The 21,716-nt window shown below is 59.8% G+C and overlaps 1 protein-coding gene across 15 annotated transcripts in view; it reads left to right on the top strand.

Moving 5' to 3' along the window:
- The window catches only part of Dennd3 (DENN domain containing 3), a 45,743-nt gene that overhangs the window by 7,853 nt on the left and 16,174 nt on the right, over positions 1–21,716 (top strand). For 12 of the 15 annotated variants that reach the window (XR_005737660.2, XR_005737659.2, XR_005737658.2 and 9 more), the window contains 9 exons: positions 3,247–3,358; positions 5,757–5,876; positions 6,183–6,401; positions 9,301–9,422; positions 12,312–12,467; positions 13,980–14,076; positions 15,896–15,999; positions 16,394–16,596; positions 18,060–18,581. Coding sequence is in view for 11 of the 15 variants with exons in the window: in XM_040293583.2 (XP_040149517.2) it covers positions 3,247–3,358; positions 5,757–5,876; positions 6,183–6,401; positions 9,301–9,422; positions 12,312–12,467; positions 13,980–14,076; positions 15,896–15,999; positions 16,394–16,596; positions 18,060–18,581 (1,655 nt within the window). In the remaining 4 variants the exon portion in view is untranslated. Of the gene's footprint in view, positions 1–3,246; positions 3,359–5,707; positions 5,877–6,182; positions 6,402–9,300; positions 9,423–12,311; positions 12,468–13,979; positions 14,077–15,895; positions 16,000–16,393; positions 16,597–18,059; positions 18,582–21,716 lie in introns of those variants that run through there. The other 3 variants (XM_040293588.2, XM_040293585.2, XR_013423739.1) reach the window with 3 other exon arrangements.

Genomic DNA, 21,716 nt, shown 5'->3' with positions numbered 1-21,716 from the left:
TTATTTTGTGTTTTGAAAGATGGGTCTCAGGAAAGCTCCTTTCCTAGCGATTGGAGGAGACCGGGCTGCTCTTTGAGGTGTTTTGTTGCCTTTTAAAAACTGGCCTTTTTAGCGGGACTCTGTACCGTCTTGCTGCTGCTGTTGAGTGGCAAGTCTTAGGACGTGAGGAATTTCCCGTAAGTCAGGAGGCGTTTTGCAGGACCTGGCGGATTCCCGTTGTCCGAGGGTGTCATTGTGATGTGGGAGGCTGTGCCCCTGCGTCTGGACCGCTCGGTCCCCAGGCCCAGGAGTACAGAGCCATTTGCTTTCGAGTGATGAAGTCACACCTTGGAACCTGTGCTTTGATCAAAGCCTGAACGAGGACAGTCAGCAGAGGCCCTTGTGTCGTGACCACGAAGGGCCATCCGTGGCAGGTCCCTGGCGTCTGACCCTGCGCCTGGACCACAGGGAGTGGCCAGCAGCCAGTGGCTGAGCAGGAATCTTTTTTTTTTTTGGACACAATATCTATTAATTTATTTTTATGTGGTGCCAGAATCGAACCCAGCGCCTCACGTGTGCGAGGCGAGCGCTCTGCACTGAGCCCCAGCCCAGCCCTGAGCAGGAATCTGAGGGTTCAGGTTCACAGAATCCATAGTTTAAGTTCCAGCACTTTCACGTCTTGCTTTCTAAAATACAGCTGGGTTTCGAACAGAGTTCAAAACACAGTCTAGCCCCTAAAATTGCCGTCAACATGAAGCGCTTCACGGGGCGTGGAACTCATGGCCTCAGTGAGCTGAGCAAGTGCAGGTCGTGGGCAGTGAGGCTGGCACCCGGCTGGTACCCTGCGTCCCTGAAGGTGAGCCCTTCCCCACGGGCTCCCGTGTCCTCTTGTCTAAAGCCGGGTCTGCCCACTGGTTCCGCCTGCCCTGTGGGTGACTGGCAGCCCTGCCCTCCTGTGGGCATTAAGGCAAACATGTAATGAAAGTTCCTGGCTCTGGGTGGTGGCCGCGGGGCTTGGAACCAGGCTGCACAGCTGATGCGGGGACCAGACTCTGGGGCTGTAGCCGGGCAGCTCAATTTGTGTTTCAAGTGACCTCTTCCTCTGTTAGCTGTTCCTATGCACAGGAGCCTCTGCTGTGCTCTTGGGAGGGAAGCACTCCTGTGTGATCAGGGGCAGTTTTTTTCCTTTTAAACTTTTTGTTAGCACTCTTAGAAATTTTACAATACGTGAAAATGCGGAGGAAGCTTGAATTATCTCCAGATCCTGGTGCTGCCCCCGTGAATCATCATTCTTACTTCAAGTAAGAATAAACGCCCGCGGATTTGCTGGGTGTCCCCGTCAGCTCTCCCACTGCTGAGGCGCTGACCGGAGCGACCGTAGAGTTTATTTGAGGGCTCGGGGTCTCAGAGGTCCCCTCCACAGAAGGCCGGCTCCATTCCTCCAGGATTGAGGTGAGGCCCAAGAAGGTGGCTGAAGAGGGCGGCAGAGGGAAGCCGCTCACACCACGGTGACCAAGAAGCAGAGAAACGCCACTCTCCAAATACAAATATATACCCCAAGCCAGGCCTCATTCCCACCTCCTGCAGCCACACCCTGCCATTTCGGTCACCCTGGGAGCGAGTCCCTGTCAGAGGATTAATTCGCGATGGGGTTAAGACCCTCACAACCCACTCATTTCTCCTCGAACCTTCTTTCATCGTCTCCCACGTGAGCTTTTGGGGGACATCACAGCTAAACCGTCAGCTGGCCACATAACAGTCTCACCCCATGGGGATAGATGTCCAGCCCACCCTGGGGAATGCAGGCCGTGGTGTCCTTCCTGAGTCACTAGCCCACCAGGTGGGACCCCATCAGACACTGTCATCCCACACCAGCCCGGGACACTCAGTGGTGGCTCCATGCCTCATGTGGTTCCCAGCCAGGGTCATCCTCCCTCCCGGTCAGACCGTCTTCTTCAGGACCAGGTTGTCCCTGACGTGGGCCCATGTGGAACACTGTCCGTGTCCTCACAAACGTCTGTCCAGTGAACGACTGAGGCAAACAAGAAGGCCCACGGATCTGTCCACGGGAACATTTGTCAGACGACACGCCCCCCGAGTGCCCAGGGAGGCCTCTGCCTCCTGCCTGGTGTGGTGTCCCTCATCTGTGCTGTCACCTGCATACGTGAGGCGGCTGCATCCATAGGGGAAGGGCTGGGCTGAGGCTCAGCGGTAGAGCGCTCGCCCAGCACACGCGAGGCCCTTGGTTCGATCCTCAGCACCACGTAAAAATAAATAAAGTAAATGTATTGTGTCCAACTACAGCTAAAAGATAAATATTAAAAACATGTTTGGGAGGAGTGTCGCCCTAAATGTGGGCGGACGCCCCGTCTCAGTCCCAGACCAGTGGACGCCCGACATTCCTGGGGTCAGGTTTGGGAGTGAGCTAAGAGGACAGAGGGCACGGAGGCCTGGGCTCTCTGCAGGTGTGGCCCTTGGCTATAAGGACCTGGGCCTCTGCAGGGCTCTCGGATGAGGCTCTCAGATACCAACAATCGCACTTTTACACGTGAAGTTCTAGAGGTCAGCCTTTCGGCAAATGTGCACGCACACAGCGTGACCCCCACTGTGACCGACAGGAGTCTTCTCACTCCCCAAAGTTGACGTGGCCTCTGTGGTCAGAACCTAGTCCCTCTGCCCCAGGTGACCACTTGCCTGTTGTCTACAGGTTCGTGTAAATATATGAGATCGATACATACTCATACGTATGTGTGTTGCCTTACCACCGAGCCACACCCCAGCCCTTTTTATTTTTCATTTTGAGACGGGGTCTTGCTGAGGGTCTCACTAAGTTGCTGAGGCTGGCCTTGTACTTGTAATCCTCCTGCCTCGGCCTCTCGAGACACTGGGATCACATGCGTGTGCCCCCATGCCTGGAGGCTCATGGTTTTGGAATCACATTCTTAAATAAAGTGAGAATGCATTTTGGAAACAAGTGTTCTGAAGCACTTTCTTTCAAAGTGCTGTTGGTTCTTTATTTCTTATTGATGTGGAACATACATGCAGAAAAATACACAATTCCAACTGTTTTTCACAAATTGAGCACAACCCATGTTCCCAGCACAGAGCAAGAACCAGAGCACGGTAAGGCCTGCCCCCCAGCCCGTTCCAGGCAGCCCCACCACCCCCCATAACTTGGGGAAGCTCTGGAATTGCCCAGGACACCCTGAAGGAGACCCGCCGATTGGAAAAGCCGAGGATGACAGCCACTTGGTTTCTGTTTTTCAGCTTGCTGACTCATCTGAAGCTCTGTAAGGATTTTGAAGTTGACAATCACATAAAAGATTTTGCTGCAAGACTGTCCCTGATTCCTACTCCACCACCTGGACCACTCCATTTGGCAAGTTGAATCTGGAATTTAATTACGTTTTTTTCTTGGCAAACAGTGAAACTGATATGCTCAAGATGGCCTGAGAGTCTTAGACTGTTCTCAGGTTTCTGCTGCGTTTCCCGGGTGGGCATGCAGTCCTTCTAGAGTGTTCTCTGTGCCTTCTCCAAGGTTGGAAGGGGAATGTCTAGGCGGGCGTTGGCCAGCGCCTCAGGAGCACAGCTGGTCAGGTGTCCTGGGGAACCGCAGCGCTCACCTGTTGGCTCACTTCTTGCTGTCGGCCTATCACTAGAAGAATCCACATAAATTAGCCATTCTCCTTTGGTTTATTTGTCTTAAACAATGAGTATGGTGTTTGGTGGTATGTTCTCCGGTCTGATACCTAGTTTGATGTTGGTTGTTCTTGGAAGTGCCACTGGATCACTGAATTAATAGACAAACGTTTCCCACGCCGGTTCTGTTTGGGGAAGTGTCGCGGGCTGCCCCACAGTGCAGGGCTTTGGGTGAGGTCCGGCTGGAGAAGTGGAGAAGGCCCACGTTCCCCTTTTGTTGAGTAACAACAAACCGCTGAGCTAGAGGAGGGCCCTGTGACTCCACATTTTCCACAGCTACCTCCTGTGCTTCCTTTTTTTTCTTTTTGACACCTATTGAACATCTTGAATGTTTGGTGCATACCAAGTTGAGTTTGACTTTATTAGTCCCTTCTAGAAGATCATACATACACATCTTGCTCCTGTACTTTAAAAAAAATTATTATAGCTATTAAAAAATAAAGTTTTCTTATCAGGGAGACATGCAATCCTGACTTAAGATATGTGGTCTTTTTTTTTTTTTTTTGGTACCAGGGTTTGAACTCGGGGGCACTCACCCACTGAGCCCCATCCCCAACCCTATTTGTATTTTATTTAGAGACGGGGTCTCACTGAGTTGCTTAGCGCCTCGCTGTTGCTGAGGCTGCTTTGAACTCGCCATCCTCCTGCCTCAGCCTCCGGAGCTGCTGGGATGACAGGCGTGCGTCTGGTTAAAATGTGTTTTTAATATTACTCCAGACCGAGCCGTCTGCGGGTGGAAGGTCTGGCCGGTGCGTTCCAGCGCAGGTGCTGAGCAGGTGTCCTCCCTGCCCTGGACCCACAGGGCAGAGCAGCTTCATGCTGTGGTGCAGGCTGAGGACCCCCTTATCTGAAGGGCAGGGCCGAAGCATCTTAGATCTGACTGTTTCATGAGGGTCTTGTGGAGGGGACCCATCTGAGTGTGGATCCATGTGTGTCTTGGGCACTGCACACACCTGGCCCAGGTGTTTTCACGCCGTGTTTTTGATGTGCCCGGGGTTGGCCGCAGCCTGTCCCACCTGTGGTGTCACACCAGTGCTCAGAAAGTTCCAGGCTTTGGAGGGCTTTGGACCTGGGTGGTGGTCTGCTGTAGGTGGAGTGCTCTCGCTCAGTCGTGGGGCCCTGTGAGCTCAGTGGTGCTGGGTGAGGTCTGGAGCGGTGACGGTGGCCTGTCGCCTGCTGTGCCTTGAAGCTCAGCAGCATCCGCCTGGTGTCCACAGAGTGTCCGTGTTGTGGCCTTGGTCTGTTGCGTCTGCGCTGCGCTCCCCACTGTGCCAGCGGCAGGACAGTGCTCAATCCTCCTTGTGTCCTCTTGTCCAGCTGCCACTCCTGCCCAGTGGGCCACCTTTGATGCTCACTTGCCCTTTGGCCACTCTCCTGCCAGCACCACCTGCCAGCCAGCCAGTCCCCGTCTGTGATTGGGAAGCACTGGTCTGCCCGCTTCCCCTCATCCCGACCCTGCATCTCACCCTCTGCACTGGGTGCCGACACCTGGTGCTGGAGATGTGTCCATCTTCCCGACAGCAGTGAAGCGCCTTCCAGAGGGCTCATACCTCCTCCTCTCGAGGCCTTCCGCCCCCACAGGGCTTTTACACTCACAGAGCATTCTGTGAAGGGAAGCGTTATTTCTAAATCATGTCACTTAGAAAAACAAAAGACTTTCTTAAATTTTGGGAATCACAAGTCTTTAGGAGTCTTTGACGATTAATTGGAAGGTGCTGAGAATACATAAGAGGCACAAGAACAGCTCATACCCAAGATGCCCGACAAGCTGGGTTCAGAGTTTGTGCGCAGCGGAGCTGAGTTTTGGGTTTTGTTTATCTTGTCTTGGCAGGGCCAGGTTGTGATTGACAGCTGAAGGGAGCTCGCTGACTTAGAAACGGTCATGAGGACTTGTTTGTGTGAGCCTCAGGGCACTGGTGAGGGCCTCTGGACCAGGGTGTTATTCTGTGACACACGTGGCGTGGTGACTCGAGTCTTCCAAAGTGGTTTCTAACTCAGGTGTTTTCTACACCAAAATGGTGCACTTCAGCCTGCCAGGAGCCACCGTCTGAACCTGCTGTGGTCCTTGGCCATCACAGGTGTTCAACATGAAGCCCCTGCACGTCGTGTTCCCCTCCCGAGCGGACCCCCAGAGCCCCGTCATCGACCTGGACCTTCACCTGCCCTTGCTGTGCTTCTCACCTGAGAAGGTGCTGCAGGTAGGTGGCTCAGGCACCTCTGCCAGGTGGCATCATGGCATCAAAAGTGTTGCTTGCCAGAGGTGGTGAGAAGCCAGTCATAGCCGAGGGCCGGCTGCTCCTGGCGTCCGTCCGCCTGCTCAGAGCCGGCTTCCCAGGGGCATGTGTCTGCAGACAGTGCTTTCCGTGGGATCTCTGGTCCCCTTGGTTTGGGCAGCGGACAGGAGATCAGGAGAGGGCTGGCCTGTGTCTGCCCGGTGGCGGCGCTCAGCTGTCTCAGGTGTCCTGAGCCTGTCAAGAGCGTGGACGGACCTGACTCTCCCCCAGATCCTGACCTGCATCTTGACGGAGCAGCGGATCGTGTTCTTCTCCTCCAACTGGGCCCTGCTGACGCTCGTCGCCGAGTGCTTCATGGTCTACCTGCACCCTCTGCAGTGGCAGCACACCTTTGTGCCCATCCTGTCGGCTCAGATGCTGGATTTTATCATGGCACCTACGTCCTTTCTCATGGGCTGCCACCTGGACCACTTTGAAGAAGTCAGCAAGGTCAGGAATAGTGGGTCCGATTTGGAGCGTGAGGTTCTTGGGCGTCCCCCGAGGGAGTCCTGGGAAGTTGCATTTGGTGGTGTCTTGTGCTTGGGGTGCACAGGCCTGGGTTCAGCCCCAGCATCAGGAAAGGGAAAGCATGAACAGATGGAGGACACAGGAGGGCGCTCTGAGGGGGGAGCCTGCATGCCGAGGCTCCTGTGCTGCCGCAGTGCGCTCCCCCTCAGCCTGTGAACACCACAGCCCCAGGGGCTTCCCTCCCTAGGCTCCAGCTGCCCCGCGGGCCCCAGTGAGGGAACCCAATTTCAAGCCTCGCCTCCCCCACTCCACACCCTCGGGGAAGTTCCTTGCTTTGCCGAGCCTCAGTTTCCTCCTCTGAGTGGGGCAGGACACGTCCTGTGAGCAGGGTTCAGAGCTGAGGCAGACCTGTGCAGCTCTGTTCAGAGCACGGGCAGCTCTGTGGTCACCTCCACGGACTTCCTAGCTAGTTTTAAATCCTGCCTTTGTGTTCACTGGTCCCGCGGACCCTCTTCCTGGAAGAAGGCACGGCGGTGTGGTGTGCGTCTGTTCTGTGACCCTTGGGGAGTGCTGAGCCTCCTCTCCTGGTCAGGAGGCCGTGGTGAGCTTCCTTGCTGTGGGGCAGGGGTCCAGGGAGGCCGGGGACGGTGCCTGCCCACGGGGCTGCTGATCACAGCATGCTGACTGCAGAGGGAGCCTGTCCAGTGGTGAGCTGTGGTAGATGGTGGGGACGCTGCGCAGATGCCAGCAGGCACCAGCCCAGGGATCTGGTGAGCGGGGGCCAGTTGTGTGACACAAAGGCCACTTGGTTCACATCCACAGGCCAGTGGCTTCCCCTACTCCTGGAGTCATGCAGCCTTCGCTGTCTATTCAGATGGCTCACCACCTGCCAAGAGGCCCGTGAGGCTGCCCCACTGCCTCCCTCCTGCCCTGGCAGTGCCCTGTGTGGCTGGCCTGCTGTTAGGGCTCCTGTGGGTCCTGGCCTCCTTCACTCAGTGTTCCTTCAGGACACGTCCTTGTCGTGGCCTCCGGCAGCACTGTGTTCTTGGTGTTGAGGAGGGTCCCTGTGCTGTGTTTGCTAGCGCTGATGGACAGCTTCCAGTCGGAGGGCACTTGCTGGGCGTCTGCGTGGCGCCTGCTGCTGGGACGTGGTAGATGGGGAGAGCACTGCTGTGTCACAGCACAGGTTCTGTCGAATGCCAGCTTTGCTGCCCTGGGCCCGTTCCCAGGAGTGGGCTTGCCCTGTGGAGGACAGTGGTGTGGGCCGGGTGGGCGCAGCTGCCCCGGGTGCGTTCCCACAGCGAGCAGAAGGTTCCGGGTTCTCCTCCCGTCTTTTGGCTCCTGGCCCTCCTGGGGGTGAGCAGGCAGCCCGTGGTCCGGTTGGGCATGTGTCCGCAGGGCTGGCGGCAGGCTCTCTGCAGGCCCTTCGGGGTGCGTCCTGGCAGGCAGTCGTACGGAGTAGGTCTGCATCTGACTTTTTGTCTAGGAAACTGTACAAGGTTGCTGCTCCTGGCATTGTCCAGAGGCTGCTGTCAGCCTGTCCCCTGTCCCCCTCGTTCCTGGAGGCTAAAGCAAATCTCTGCCCCCAGGCGCTTCACCCAAGGTGAAGGAGCACTGGTCCCTCCTTCAAGGGGCGCGCATTCCTGTGTTCATGCCAACGCCTGTGAGTCACGGGGAAGACACGCGGTAGGAAGAGGCCAGTTAGAGTGGGGGAGAAACGGAACCATGTCACTGGTGGCCCTCGTGGAGGAGAGCAGACAGGCCAGGCTCGGAAGGTTAGGTTGTGCTTCTGTTTTAGTCACTGGGAAAGTCCCTCTTGTTCCTGCTCTGGAGGAGGACACTGCTTGGCACCTACGTGGTGCTCTGGCCATCAGGCGTGTGGGAGCACAGTGGCAGCAGCTCCTCTGGGTGTGTTTCGGGCCCTCCCCCCACAGGCTGCTCAGGAGGGAGCTGGAGTGACCACAAGCACCCCCGTTTCCTGAGCACTCACACCCCTCGCCAGCACCGCCAGCACCCTGGGCAACGCCGTGCACCCTGGTCTTGTGTTTGCACATATTTCCTGTGCCACCTGGGCAGAGGCAGGCCCAGACTGAAAGGCACGCCACCTCCAAAGAGCTCAGGCGTCACATTCTGGGACGAGACTCTCAGATCTCTGGTGCGGTTCACATAATTTGTGCATTTTGTCACAGATAAGACTTTACAAGTAACCTATGTACATGTCTGGGCGTGTCACTCAGCCCAGGACCCTGCCTGTGGTCCGGCTGGCACTCAGGGTGGGGCTGTGCTCCTGGAGGTCTGGAATGTTCCCCAGGACTCCATGCAGAAGCACGTGCAGGGTCTGTACTGGGGCCCAGAGGGAAGCCATGTGGTCCTCATGTTGTGGGGCACTCAGTGTGGCGGAGAAGGGGTTGTGACCACGCTGCAGCCCAGCTGAGCCTGGAAGCACTGTGCAAAGTGACATTGCCACTCCTGAGGACACCGTTGTCCATGTGTCTGGAGCCCTTTGAGTGGCCAGAGGTGGAGCAGTAGACAGAGCCATGGAGTGCGGGGTCGACGGGAGGCAGGATGGGGAGCTGTGTTGATGGGTTGCGGGGCGTCAGTCTGGGAGAGCGAGCAAGCCCTGGGGATGGACGGTGGTGGCGCCAGGACCCTGGCGTGATGCGCACTGTGGGACTGCGCTCCTGAGGACGGGTGTCTACGGGGAGCACGGCCGGCAGACCCAGCCACTGTGCGACTCTTGACACCACCACCTGCTCCCAGGGCAATGGAGGTTGTGCCTGTGTCCACAGGGTCGTCCAGAGGACCCGTCCCAGCAAATGCAAACTATGTTGGTGTGTGTAAAAAGGAGCACACAGATTAAAAGACCCTATGTTCCTTCTAGGAAGCTGATGGCCTAGTTCTGATAGATATTGATCACGGGAGCGTCACCTGCTCCAAGTCCTCTGAGTGTGACGTGGACATTCCTGACATCCCTCTCTTGGCGGCACAGACGTTTGTTCAGAGGTAACAGGAAACAGCATGTGTGTGAGAACATCTTTGACACATTACGTACTTGCTACTTTGAGTATCTTTTCCAGTTTTATATTGCTGACAGATGTTTTATATATTTAGAGTTTGGAAATTATTTATAAGCATTTTAAAATACAAATGGTTTGTCTTTATTCTAATCTTGTCTAAATACTAATTACAGCCCAACAGTGATGGGACAGTCACAACCCCTGCAAGGCACTCCACCCCTCTCTGTTCTGTGTCTCAGGTCCTATCTGTGCCTAACTCTAACCCTAACTTCTAATCCTAACCCCTAACCCTAGCCCTAACCCTAACCCTAACCCTAACCCTAACTCCTAACCCTAACAACTAACCCAGGCCCTAACCCTAACCCCTAACCCTAGCCCTAACCCCTAACCCTAACCCTAACTCCTAACCCTAACCCCTAACCCTAGCCCTCACTCTAACCCTAACCCTAACACCTAACCCTAACCCCTAACTCCTAACCCTAACACCTAACCCTAACCCCTAACTCCTAACCCTAACCCCTAACCCTAACCCCTAACCCTAATCCTACCACTCACCCCTAACCCTAACCACTAACCCTAACCCCTAACCCTAATCCCAACCCCCTAACCCTAACCCCTAACCCTAACCCCTAACCCTAGCCTTAACCCCAACCCCCTAACCCTGCCACTAACCCCTAACCTAACCCTAACCCCTAACCACCCCTAACTCCAACCCTAACCCCAACCCTAATCCCCACCCTAACTCCAACCCTAACCCCAACCCTAATCCCAACCCTAACCTAACCCCGACCCTAACCCCACGCTGGAGATCCTGCTTGGTCCATTCGGTCATGAATACTGGAGCCAGGCAGGATCTGTGGCTAGTGACAGCATCCAGGGGATGCGGAGGGTCAGCGTCCAGTGCTCCTGAGCACCTTCCCCTTGGGGGCTTCATACAAGGGCGGCAGGAGACATACTGCTTCAGACCTGTGGGCCGTGGAGGTGGCCCTGAGGGTGTGGGGACCGTGAGTGACGCAGCAGCTGCTCTCTGGCCTCATGGCAAGTAGCTGGGCTGTCCTGGGGTCTGCTGCAGCTGAGCTGTGGCTGTGTCTAGGACACTGGGGGCCCACCGGCTTTCTGCCATTTTGGGGGATCAGAGGACGGGGGCTGAGCTGGGAGCAGGACAGACGTGCCTCTACCTGGGAGCTGGACGCCCTTTCTGCCTGGAGGGGTCTCAGAGTCCAGGCGGAGCCTTCCTAACCCAGACACTTGAGATCTGAGCTGTTTCCAAGCCCTCCTCTGACCTCACGTGCCGGGTCACAGTCAAAACACAGTTTCACTGAGAATATTGTCAACATACCCTCAGTCCATGAGCAAGGCGCATATGAAACATAAATAAGTGTCCTGTTTGGACCTCGTCTCATCCCAGTGTATCTCATGATGTTCATGCAAATATTCCAACTCTGAAACTTGTGGGCCAAAGCACTTTCGCCTGGTGCTGGGGATCAACCTAGGCCTCAGGCGTGCTGGGCCGTGCCTACCTCTGAGCTGCATGCCCAGCCCACGTGCGCTGGATCAGGGACACTTGATCTGTTACCACTGCTGCCGTCTTAAGCAGCAAGGAGTCTTGCCCCCCAAGACCCAGAGCTTGGCCACTTGTCCTCCCGCTGTGTGGATGGGGCTGCCGCCGGCGCCTGGAGGCTGTGCCTCAGGGACCTGAGTGGCTGTTCTCCCTTGGGAATGAACCCGCCCCCACTCCACAGGGACCTGGAAGGCAACACTTGTCCCATTTACTTTCTGATAAGCAGGCGCTGCTCCCCTGACCTTGCCAGGTCTTAGAACCTCTCAGGATGTGCTTGGCCAGGATCCTGCCCACGTCGGCATTGCTGGATTCCTGCGAAGGGTGGTTTAGAAGCGTGAACTGACTGGAGCGCACTGGGATGCCTGTGCTCCCTCCGAGCCTCCAAGCCTGTAGCCAGGCTGCAGTGGGGTCTCCTCACGGGGTCCCATATGGGGAGTGCATCCACTGGTAAGGAGGGAACGCGGGCCGGTGGCCCCTCTTCCAGTCCCCCAGAAACCCTGGGCGCCGCAGTTCATCATGGCCTCTTGGCGGCCGCCAGCCCCTCTTAGGCAAGGATGGGGAACCTGCTCGGCGCGTGGATGGCAGGGAAGGATGCGTCCTGGGGAGGCGGGCGGGGGGGGGCTTTTTCCCCCGGGTGCAGGTGGGCTTGCAGCAGGAAGTAGGGGAGCACAGGCGCACTGTGGCAGTGTGAGGCTCCTCCTGGATGCCCTGGCTGCCTGTCTGTTCTGCTAGGTGAAGTCTAGGTTGATGCCCAGGAGCAGCAACATTGCAGGGCGGTCACCTGATATCTGATGGGTCAGACTGGCCAGGGATGGACAGCTGCCTCGGGGGCAGCTTCTTGGCACAGTGGCGGCTTGGGGAAGATGGAGTAACTGAGTCCCTACCCTTAGTGAAGACCTGAAGATGAGCCAGTGGCCCTTCCTTGGGGGTCCAGAGAGGTGACTGCGAGTGATGGTGCAGGCACAGGGCCACTGGAGCTGCCTGGTAGGGAGGCCGAGAGGAGCCACGGGGGCTGTGCCTGCGCCTGCTGTGGCCCTGCCCGGCCTGTCAGGGACAGCCCAGCAGGAAGCCCTGTGGTGTCCTGAAATGGGCGGGCCCTGCGGGGCAGTGCCCGGGATGTGAAGGAGCGGGCTGGGATTCAGAGCCGGGGCTTGGTGTGGTGGTGCTGGGAGGTGAATGCTCTCCTGGGCTCTGTGTTTTTGATGATCTGCCCGCCCCCAGAGGTTTTGCCAGGCACCCCCAACATCTGACGTGTCCCTCTGCCTGGTGACAGTTGGTACGCTCAGCCGTGCAGCCATGTCTGCTTCCTCCCAGGGTCCAGAACCTCCGGCTGCACCCCGAGCTGCACCTTGCCCACCTGGGCTCCAGCACAGACCTGAACGAGGGCCGAGCCCGCAGGCGAGCCTGGCAGCAGACGCTCAACTGCCAGATCCAGCACAGCGCCCTGCAGCTGCTCGTGGGCATCTTCAGGTATCTAGCGGCCGTTTCTAGCACCTGGGAGAGGGTAGCCATCCGGCCTTGGGCTTCCTGGTGGCACTGAGGTCACTTGGCAGGTGTGAGATGATGCTCTGTGATCATCACCATGCGAGGGCTAGGCGGCTGGTGTTGTCCTCCAGTCCTGCCTGGCCCTGTTTGTCCATCTCCCCTGTCAGTGGCCCCGTGGAGGGCTGTCTCAGAGGTGTCCCCAGGGAGGTGGAGCCTGGTCCCACTGCTGGGAGAGCGGGTCATGTGCTGGCCCAGGGCTGCCTGGGACGCCTGCACCGGGGAGGAGGGGCAGGTGGGCATTTCCATCACACTGTGAACCAGACAGTGATGCCACCTGCAGGGCGTCTCTGGGCTGGAGGGCCTGGGGATCTGGCCCGGGGCCTTCTCTCCCACGTTTCCTAGTTCCCACCGCAGACGCCCCCCGCCTGCTCTTGCTCCCTCGCATTTCTCTGCAGCTGGCCAAGTGGACGAGGAGCGAGGGTGGGGGCTCGGCTTGCCCTCTCCGACCTCACGGGGCCATTGAGGACTGGGGACTCTGGGCCTTTCTGGGCCAGCCTTCCTGCCCCTCCTCCCCCGCTGCACCTCCTCCAGCTGCTTCTCCCTGAGGAGCCGGGGGTGCCCACCGCTGGCTGGCGGGAGGGGCGGTGGGGCCACCGACTTGCCGTTCCCTGATCACTTCAAAACCCAACCTGTCGTGGCCTTGTTCTGTACCTGTCTCTACTTCCTGGAGCCAGAGACTGGTCAGGAGGGGCGGTCAGCGGTCACGGGCAGGCTGCGTTGTCTCTGCTCCCAGGGCCGCATTGGCCAGGCCCTGGTTCTGCCCTTCTGCTCTGGAGGACGAAGTGTCCTGTGGTCGCGGTGGTTGTCTTCTCTAAACCCACGAGATTGATGATTTGATAAAGAAGCAAAACTGCGACCAGAGAGGGTGAAGCCTGAGTCTCCCCACCCTGAGCCCGGCTGCTCCTGTCGCCCACCACCCGTCTCCTGGGCCCAGCCGCGGTTCCCTGTGGGTCTTTCCTCCCTGCTGCTCAGGGTGTCACCACAAAGACCCACGCCACAAGAGCATGGGGGAGGCGGGGAGGACACCGGGCCGAGGAGAGAGTGCCCAGAGTGCTCAGGGAGGGGGACATGGGCAGGTGCTGGCGTGGCCCGGGAGGCCGTCCGTGCTGTTTGTGGACTGTACTTTAATGTGGGAGACCTTATGGATTTACAGTCCCATGAGGAAGGCGGGCAGAGGGTGGGGACACCTGCCGGGACGTGGCTGGTGGCCAGCACTGGCCGAGGTGGCTACTGGTGCCTTCCCGACTGGCTGTCCCCCAGGCTTCTCTGCAGCTGGGAGCAGTCGCGTCTGGCCCCAGGCTGTGTGCACGCTCCCTCTCGGGCTTTCGCCAACCTCTGGGAAGAGCAGTTTTCCAAGTGTGATTCTTGGCCACCTGCTGCTGAAAGCACTTGTTCCCACGCGGGACGGAGGCAGCAGGCTGTCCTTGTCTCTGTCAGGGAGGTGAAGAACCACGTGAATTACGAACACAGGGTGTTCAACAGCGAAGAGTTCCTCAAGACGAGGGCCGCAGGGGAGCAGCCGTTCTATAAGCAGGTGAGCCGCGTGGAGCAGGCCGCGGGCCGTCCTTCCTGCTTTACTTTTCTGTTTTTAAACATCCTTCAGAATGGATGTTTTTCAAGGTGTTAATATTTCATGGAGTGTGTTGGGTTTTCTAAGAGGTTTTTTCCGGTATGGTTCCTTTTTGATGGTACTGGGGATTTAACCAAGAGTTGCTTAACCACGGAGCCACCTCCCCAGCCCTTTTTACTTTTTAAGACAGAGGCTCGCTGAGTTGCTTAGGGCCCTGCCAAGTTGCTGAGGCTGGCTTTGAACTTACAGTCCTCCTGCCTCAGCCTCGCGAGCTGCTAGGGCTGCAGGTGTGCCCTACCACACCCAGCTCGGCATGGTTCCTTCCGATCCTTACGTTTTGGTCAGCTTTCAGAATATACTTTACACATGAAGATGTACCCATTTTCAGTGTAGGTTTGGTGGACCGTGACAGATGTGCACACCTGTGTGACCACATCCTCAATCTGCAGGCCGCACCCAGTCGGGTGCCCCTTCCCCGCCACCTGCCCCTCCCCAGGCCCTGGGCAGCCTCCTTGCTGACCCTGGGGGAGCTCTGGCTTTGGATACTGCTGTGCCACTGTGCACCAGCTGAGCGCTGCCAGCCCCACCTGGCTTTGGAGGAGCGAGAAGTAAGCTAGGGATCATGGAGACGCAGGTGACACCGCGGAGAAGCCCAGCGCTCACTGCCCCTCTGAACGCGATGGCCCGTCTCCTGGTGCAGCCGCAGTCCCTGCTGCTCTCTGCTCTCCCCGCTCCTGTGCTTTCCCAGTCTGCTCTGCTTTACATGCGCCCTGGCCTCCTCTGCTCCTGTGCAGGCCGTGTGGCTTACGGCAGCTGTACTGGCACGTGTGGGGGCCACTGTCACCTGCCCTCTCTTTCCCCTGATGCTCAGGGTGTGAGAACCCACCAGGAGCATGGGGGAGGCGGAGAGGGACACGGGCTCCGAGGAGAGAGTGCCCAGAGTGCCCAGCTCCGGGCCCGCTGCGCGGAGGTGCGGGCCTTGGCTGCTCACTGGCCGTCTCTGCTGAGCTCTCGGCCCCCCTTGTGCTCTGCTCCAAGGCCTTCCTGGTGTCCTGTGCTCTCATGGCGAACTTGTGCCACTCAGCTGCAGGCTGGGCTACCAGGGCTGTGTCCAGGTCCTCAACTGGCCAGGAGTGCACACCCTGGCCCTGCTGTGTGGCCTGTTTCCTGTGTTTTCTGCCAGCGTTTTGCAGCTCAGGTCACCTGCTTTTCCCTTTCTGGTCCTCAGTACTCCAGTGTGGATCTGGGCCCCTTTCCCTCCTTTTCTGGCCGGGGTTCGGGGAGGTTGTGGACCTTCTAGCATCTTCCTCTAGGCCTCTTGCCCACATGTCACGGTCAGTGGAGAGCAGGTGTCCAGGTGGCAGCAAAGGCCCCGATGTTGGAGGGTCCCCTGCAAAGTGAGAATCCCACAGGTGTCAGCTCCTGAGCCAGGAGGAGGAGCCTGATGGTAGCAGGTGTGGCAGGCAGTGTGTGTGGTGGGGGCGCGGGGCTGGGGGGCCGAGGCCGGGCCACTCACAGACGCCGCGGCACGGCTGTAGCAGTGGCCAGGCGGACTGGCCTTTGTGTTTCATGGTTTCTGGGTGCAGAGTGGCTGCTTACTTCAGAGGGGCAGGCGAGGAACTGAGGACGTGCTCGGCACAGGACGGCCTGGGCAGCTCCCTGTTCCAGGGACTTCTGTCTGGAGGAGCCTGTGCTGGACAGGTCCTGCTCCAGGGCTGCAGGCTTCAGGTGGAGGGGAGCAGGTCCCAAGGCCCTTATGGGTGCCCTGTCTCGTCTGCCTCAGGTCTTGGACACCTACATGTTCCACTCTTTCCTAAAAGCTCGGCTCAACAGAACGATGGACGCCTTTGCTCAGATGGACCTCGACACCCAGTCTGAGGATGACAGGTGCCTCATCCCTGCTTGGACACGGCTCTCTGGGCCTCTGAGTGCTAGGATAAGGGATGGGTTCACTGGGAGGAGTCTGCGTCTGGAAACCCACCCTTTCCATGTCACAGTGCTCTGAGCCCGCCGGGCAGCAGCGCCCGGGTCTGCCTGTGCCGCTGCCCGCGGGCCTCTCCCCCTCCCCTTCCTCAGAGCCTGTTCTCTTCTCTGTCCATTCCTACTGTTTCCTTGATCTTGAACGTGCATCAGCTGTGGGCGCTGCCCTCGCCCCTGACTGTGGGCCCTCCCGGGGCCAGATTCTGGTCACAGGCTGTCCCACACGGTCGCTGCACAGGGAGAGGGGCCTGTTCCTCAATCCTTACTGCGTCTGTAAAGCCAAGCCTCGCTTTCCCCCCAGAATAAGCGGGATGCTCGTCAGCCCAAGGAGACCGACGGTGCAGAAGATGGCCTCGCGGAGGTCCTCGCCCCTGGACATCACCCACAGGCGCATGGTGGTCAGCATGCCTGACCTGCAGGATATTACCCTGCCTGAGCCGCTGCCCAGGAACTTGTCCCTGCGGATATCAGACACCACAAGCTGCAGAAGCAGCAGCGGCCCAGGTGGGGACCCCGCCCTCCCTGCGCCCCGCCTTCTCGCTTACCGGCCGGTCGTGGAGGAGACGAGGTCCACCTCCTGGGGAAGGGGAAGGGTCTTTTGGACTCTGGAGTCCAGCACATCATCTGAATCCTCTCCAGAGGGTCTGCTTTGCGAGCCACATCTATTGTGCAACATCCTCCAGAGCCCCTGCCAGAGTGGCATGCAGCTGGGTGTTGTCCACACGTGTCCACCGTGTGCGTTGCGTGTGCGCGAGTGCATGTGTGAGTGTGTGTCACATGCACTGTCTGATGGGAGACAATGCCTGTTGGGCCCCTGGTGCCCAAGTACCAGGCATTTTCTAGGGACTGGGGTAAAGGACTGGCATCCCCGCCCATGCAGCGGGCAGTCCAGGGATGGTCCTTGAGACAAGGACAAGGACAGACACATGGTTTCAAGGTCAGGGTAAGAGCAGCGGGGCTGGGCAGTGGCCTGGCCTGATGCACTGTGTGCAGTGCAGGTGGGTGGGGAGATGGAGCTGTGCCTGGGGGACCGCTCCCCAGCAGAGGGACCACGGGGCCTGCTTGGGGTCGTGAAGGTGAGCGTGCACGGCCGCGCAGCCTGGCGGTCCCTGGCACACAGAGTGCAAGGGCAGCCTGGTGTGCACAGCTCGGCTCTGATTCCCACAGAGCTGCAGGAGTGCGTCACATACAATGCCACTCTTCACCCTCAGGTCCCTCCCCATGCTTCGGCAGGACGGAACCTCTGCTGGGCACAGTGTGGGAAGCCTGTCAGGGTCGGGCACCACCACTGCCCAGTGGGACCCTGGGGGCCTAGCTTTGGCCACGCCAGCAGGAGCCCCAGGGTGCCTTGGGATGAGTGTGCGGAAGCCCAGGAAGCTGCACACGCAGCGCCCTGCTGTGGCTCCCTGGGGTTGGTATGGCCGAGGCACAGCATGTGAGGGAAGGGAGCGCTGCCCTTCAGCGCTGAGCCTGGCAGCCAGCATGGGCATCTGAAGGCAGACTGCTGGGAGTGCCACTCAGCAGAGGGGCCGGCCTGTCCTGGCCAGGTGGCCTCCTGCCTCCTCCAGGTCCCCAGCCTGCCTGAGCTGCCCGGAGAAGAGGAGCCTGGGGTCTGGTCATGTTGGACAGATGAACTTGGCGTGAGGTGCAGTTGGTGGCTGTGTCCCTGGCACGGGAACCTGAGCTGCAGGGCCTCACCGCCCCCCCCCCCCCCCCGCCCCGTGCAGTGGGATCACAGTGCTCACTCCCAGAACTGTTCCCGTCACTAGGCCAGGCCAACCTGAGCACACCCTCGAGTCCAGCCAGCGTTGGGCAGTCAGTTGTCCATAAGTGCCAGCTGCTGCTGTCCCTGGGCGCCCTGCAAGCAAGGCGAGGGGCCCTTTGGGGGCGCGTGCTTCACTCTGTGGCCCTGGGCCGCGTGCTCTCGGGACAGGTCTGGGTGACTCTTGTTTTCCCTTGGTCCTTAGTTCTGAACGTGGCCCCTAAGTCCACGTACACCTTCAAGATCCCAGAGGTGCACTTCCCGCTGGTGCGCCAGTGCGTGCAGGCCTACCACAGCGACTTCGTCAGCCTGCTGAGCAAGGCCATGAGCCTCCTGGCCCCCGACAGCTCCCTGCTCCTGGCCAGATACTTCTACCTGCGTGGCCTTGTCCAGCTCATGCGGGGGCAGCTGCTGAGTGCCCTCTCGGATTTCCAGAACCTCTACAGGACGGACATACGGATCTTCCCAGACGCGCTCGTCAGGGGCATGGTGGAGTCCATGTCGGTGCCTGAGCGCAGCCAGGCCGAGCAGACGCCCGAGCTGAAGAGACTGATCACCCAGGTGCTGGACAAGCCGGGCGAGGCCCCCAGGGTGGACGAGCCCGTGAAGCACTTCGAGCTGCCCAAGAAGCACATGCAGCTGGGTGACTTTGTGAAGAGGGTGCAGGAGTCTGGGATCGTGAAGGACACCAGGGTCATACACCGGCTGTTCGACGCACTGACCGTGGGTAAGGGGACCTCGCAGCGCCCGTGCAGGTGGCTGCATCGGCCCCTCTTAGCTGTGGGTTCTGCACCCACAGGTCCAACCAAGTACAGGTTGAAGGGTTAAAGGAGCTGCGTCTGCGGGGCACAGGCCACCTGAACGGTGCAGGGCCGGCCGGAGCCCGCGGGTAGCCTCAGGTGTCAGAGTGACCCCGGGACTGGGTCTGTGGGCGGGTGTGGCAGGCACCTTGCCACGGCCTCTGTCTCGCGTGGGCAACTGTGGACTGGTTTGGCCAGGGGGTCCTGGATCCCCACCAAGACCAAGGGGGACTGGGCTTAAGGACAGCAGGGGACAGTCACAGGACAGGCAGCCGCCCGTGGCAGGTGAGAGCCGCAGGGTGACGGCGCACCCTGTGCTGGGCACGTGCCAGGTGGGCAGGTTGGCGATGCCCCAGGCCATGTTCCTCTTGCTCCATCTCGCCCTGGCCCTGCCTCCTGGGAGGCCCTTGGTGGTGGGAGGACACGGGCAGCTTCCCCACACTCCCTTGTCCCAGCCTTCGGCTCGTCGGCTGCACAGCGGTGACTGTTGTACTGTGTCACACATAGCAGCGCGGGGACACAGTAGCGGACACAAGGCATCCTAGATTTGGGCGTGTCTTGCTGCCCGTTTCCTGCAGGGCCTCGCTTCTGAGGTCTGGGTGGGCCCCTGTGTGCTCCCTGCTCCCCCTACCCCAGGAGCACTGTCCCCATCTGAGACCTGAGCTCTCCTTTGTTTGGTTCCTTGACCACAGACTGTGCGTGGGGCACTTGCACGCCCGTGTGGGTGTGTGCTGTCCAGGAGTCGCTCTGGCCGCCCCCACGGCTCAGGCCTCCCTATGCTGGCCCTCGTCTTTCACTGCTGGCCGTGGGGCTTGGGAGGAGGCAGACTGTCTGCATGTTGCCCTGGCAGGTGTCCAGTGGCACACACTGGACCACACTGACCCCAAGTGTCCTGTGGGTTGTTTCCTCTTAGATGTGTGCCCAAAAGCCTGTGCACCCCGTCCTGTGGGTTGGGGTGTGAGGGCCGGCACCCTGGCTGCGTGCTGCCCTGGGCCTCCTGAGGGATGCCTGCCCTAGGTGATGCTGTCACCTCCTGGCAGCGAGGGCTTGTCGGGTCACCGGTGTTGCCCATGGTGCGTGAGATGGCCATGTAGGTGCGGCTCGTCCGCTCAGCTGCTGACCCACCCTCTGGCTCTTTTCGTGTTCTCTGCCTCGTGTGTGGGCCTTTCTTCCCCTTGCAGATGCGCAGCTGCCCTCCGTGCTCTGGAGAGGGTCTCCCTGCTGTGGGCGGGCTCGGCAGCGTGCCCTCCTGGTGACGGAACCTCTGTCCTGGCACCTCTGCAGGAAGGGCCAGCTGCTCGTGTGCTCTCCCAGTGGCCAAGCAACTGGACTGCCCAGTGGTCAGCGTAGTGCCCACAAGGCCAAGTGGGCGATACAGCAGCCCCCCAGGGGCAGTGCTCCGCCGGGCACCCCGCAGGGTCTGTCCTGGGGTGTCTGCGGCTTTCTCCCCACAGGGGCCCAGCATGCCTGGGCTCCAGCACCTGCAGCGGTCTCCCTGGAAGACGTCGCCTGCACGGGCGCAGGGCTCCCTGGCCACTCCTCCCTGAGCAGCGCAGTGGGAAGGTGACCTGCAGTGGTGTGGGGGGCTTCGTCCTCGTGTGGGGACTTGGGGTCCTGGAGCCCACCCCACCATGGGAGGGCTGCCCTGTCCCTTCAGGTGCTGTGTGCTGGGGAGACTGAGGACGGCCGCCCTGGCCGGCTTCCCCCAGGGAACCGTGTGACAGGAGGGAGGTGTGCAGTTGGTGGTCAGCTGCCCGGGTGTGGCAGGCAGGGGAGGCGGACACAACAGCGTGTGGAGGAGGACAGGAGGGGTGTGGGGCTCTGCTGGGGCTTCACAGGGTCCCAGAGGCCCTGGGTTTGGCTGGTGGAGGCCTGAACAGAAGCTGTAGGACCTGCCTGGTGACTGTCCCCAGCCACGGACTCCAGGTGACGGCTCCTCCCTTCCTGTCTTCAGGGCCGGGCTCCTCCCTCCCTGGCATGGCCCCGTTGCCAGTTACAGGGTGGCTGGGCCCTGGCGGGAGAAGAAGGCCTGCCTGTCCCCCAGGCATCTCCACCTCTTCCCCATGGGCAGCATCGGCAGGTCCTGTGGCCACCCAGCGGCTGGGACCTGGAAGGGCGTTCTGCACGGGCGTGGGCTGCCTGTGGCACAGGTGGGTGGTGTCGAGGAGGGCACTGGCAGGCCTGGGTAAGGACCAGGAGCCTCAGTGGCCCTGTCCCCTGGCCTGTTGCGGACTGGGTGGTCCCTCGGGTTCTGCATCCAGGAGCCTGACGCCCCCGGTGGCGCTGCAGACCGCCCGCGCCAGAGCCAGTGCCCCGCCTGGGCAGCCCGCAGGGGAGGCAGGCCTGGCTCTGACCTGACTTCTCCTGGGCCCGCGTCACACGTTTTCCTGGTACAGCTCCACCCTGGCCGCTGGCTTTCCCGGACACCCTGGGCTGCCTTCGGTGGCCTGTGCCTGACTGAGGGCTGGGGCTGGCTTGGGAGGGGCTACTGTCTGCACGCGGCTGGAGGAGCTGGGGTGCGGCACCGTGTGACGGGAGGGAGATGTGCAGTTGGTATTTTTGTGCAAAATTGAGACACAAGGAATGTCATTGTGCCTGCATGTGTGCATGCAGTGACCGTGCCTCTGACCATCGCTGGGATGGCATGTTGGCTGTGGCCTGGGCTAGATGTGTGTGGTGGGCGTCTCGTGTGGGCACAGGGGCTTGGATGTGCCTCACAGTGGCTGCAGGAATGCCTAGTGCATGCCCAGCAGAACTAGCCTGTGCCCAGGGCCAGGCTGGCCCTGGGCACAGGCCAGTTCTGCTGAAGTGTTGGCGGTGGGTTGCAGTGAGGGGGGCTTCAGGGTCCTTGTCCTTGCTTCTCCTGCCCGGTGGGGCACGTCTGAGGCCCCGCCAATGTCTGCCTGTGTGAGAGTGCTCTTGGGTTTCGGTGACATGGCCCTGCCTGCGAGGGCTGGGCCGCAGCGCCCTGCCCAGGCTCCCCGGCTCTGGCCCCTGCAACTCGCTTCCCTGGTAGTGGCTTTGCCTTTCGCTGCGCTTCCCTCTCTTCCCAGCTTCTTGGG

This window comes from Ictidomys tridecemlineatus, chromosome 7 (genome assembly GCF_052094955.1).
Source record: "Ictidomys tridecemlineatus isolate mIctTri1 chromosome 7, mIctTri1.hap1, whole genome shotgun sequence".
Classification (NCBI taxonomy): Eukaryota; Metazoa; Chordata; class Mammalia; order Rodentia; family Sciuridae; genus Ictidomys; species Ictidomys tridecemlineatus.
Note: the sequence above shows the minus strand (reverse complement) of the source record. Positions and strands in the feature narration are given on the sequence as shown.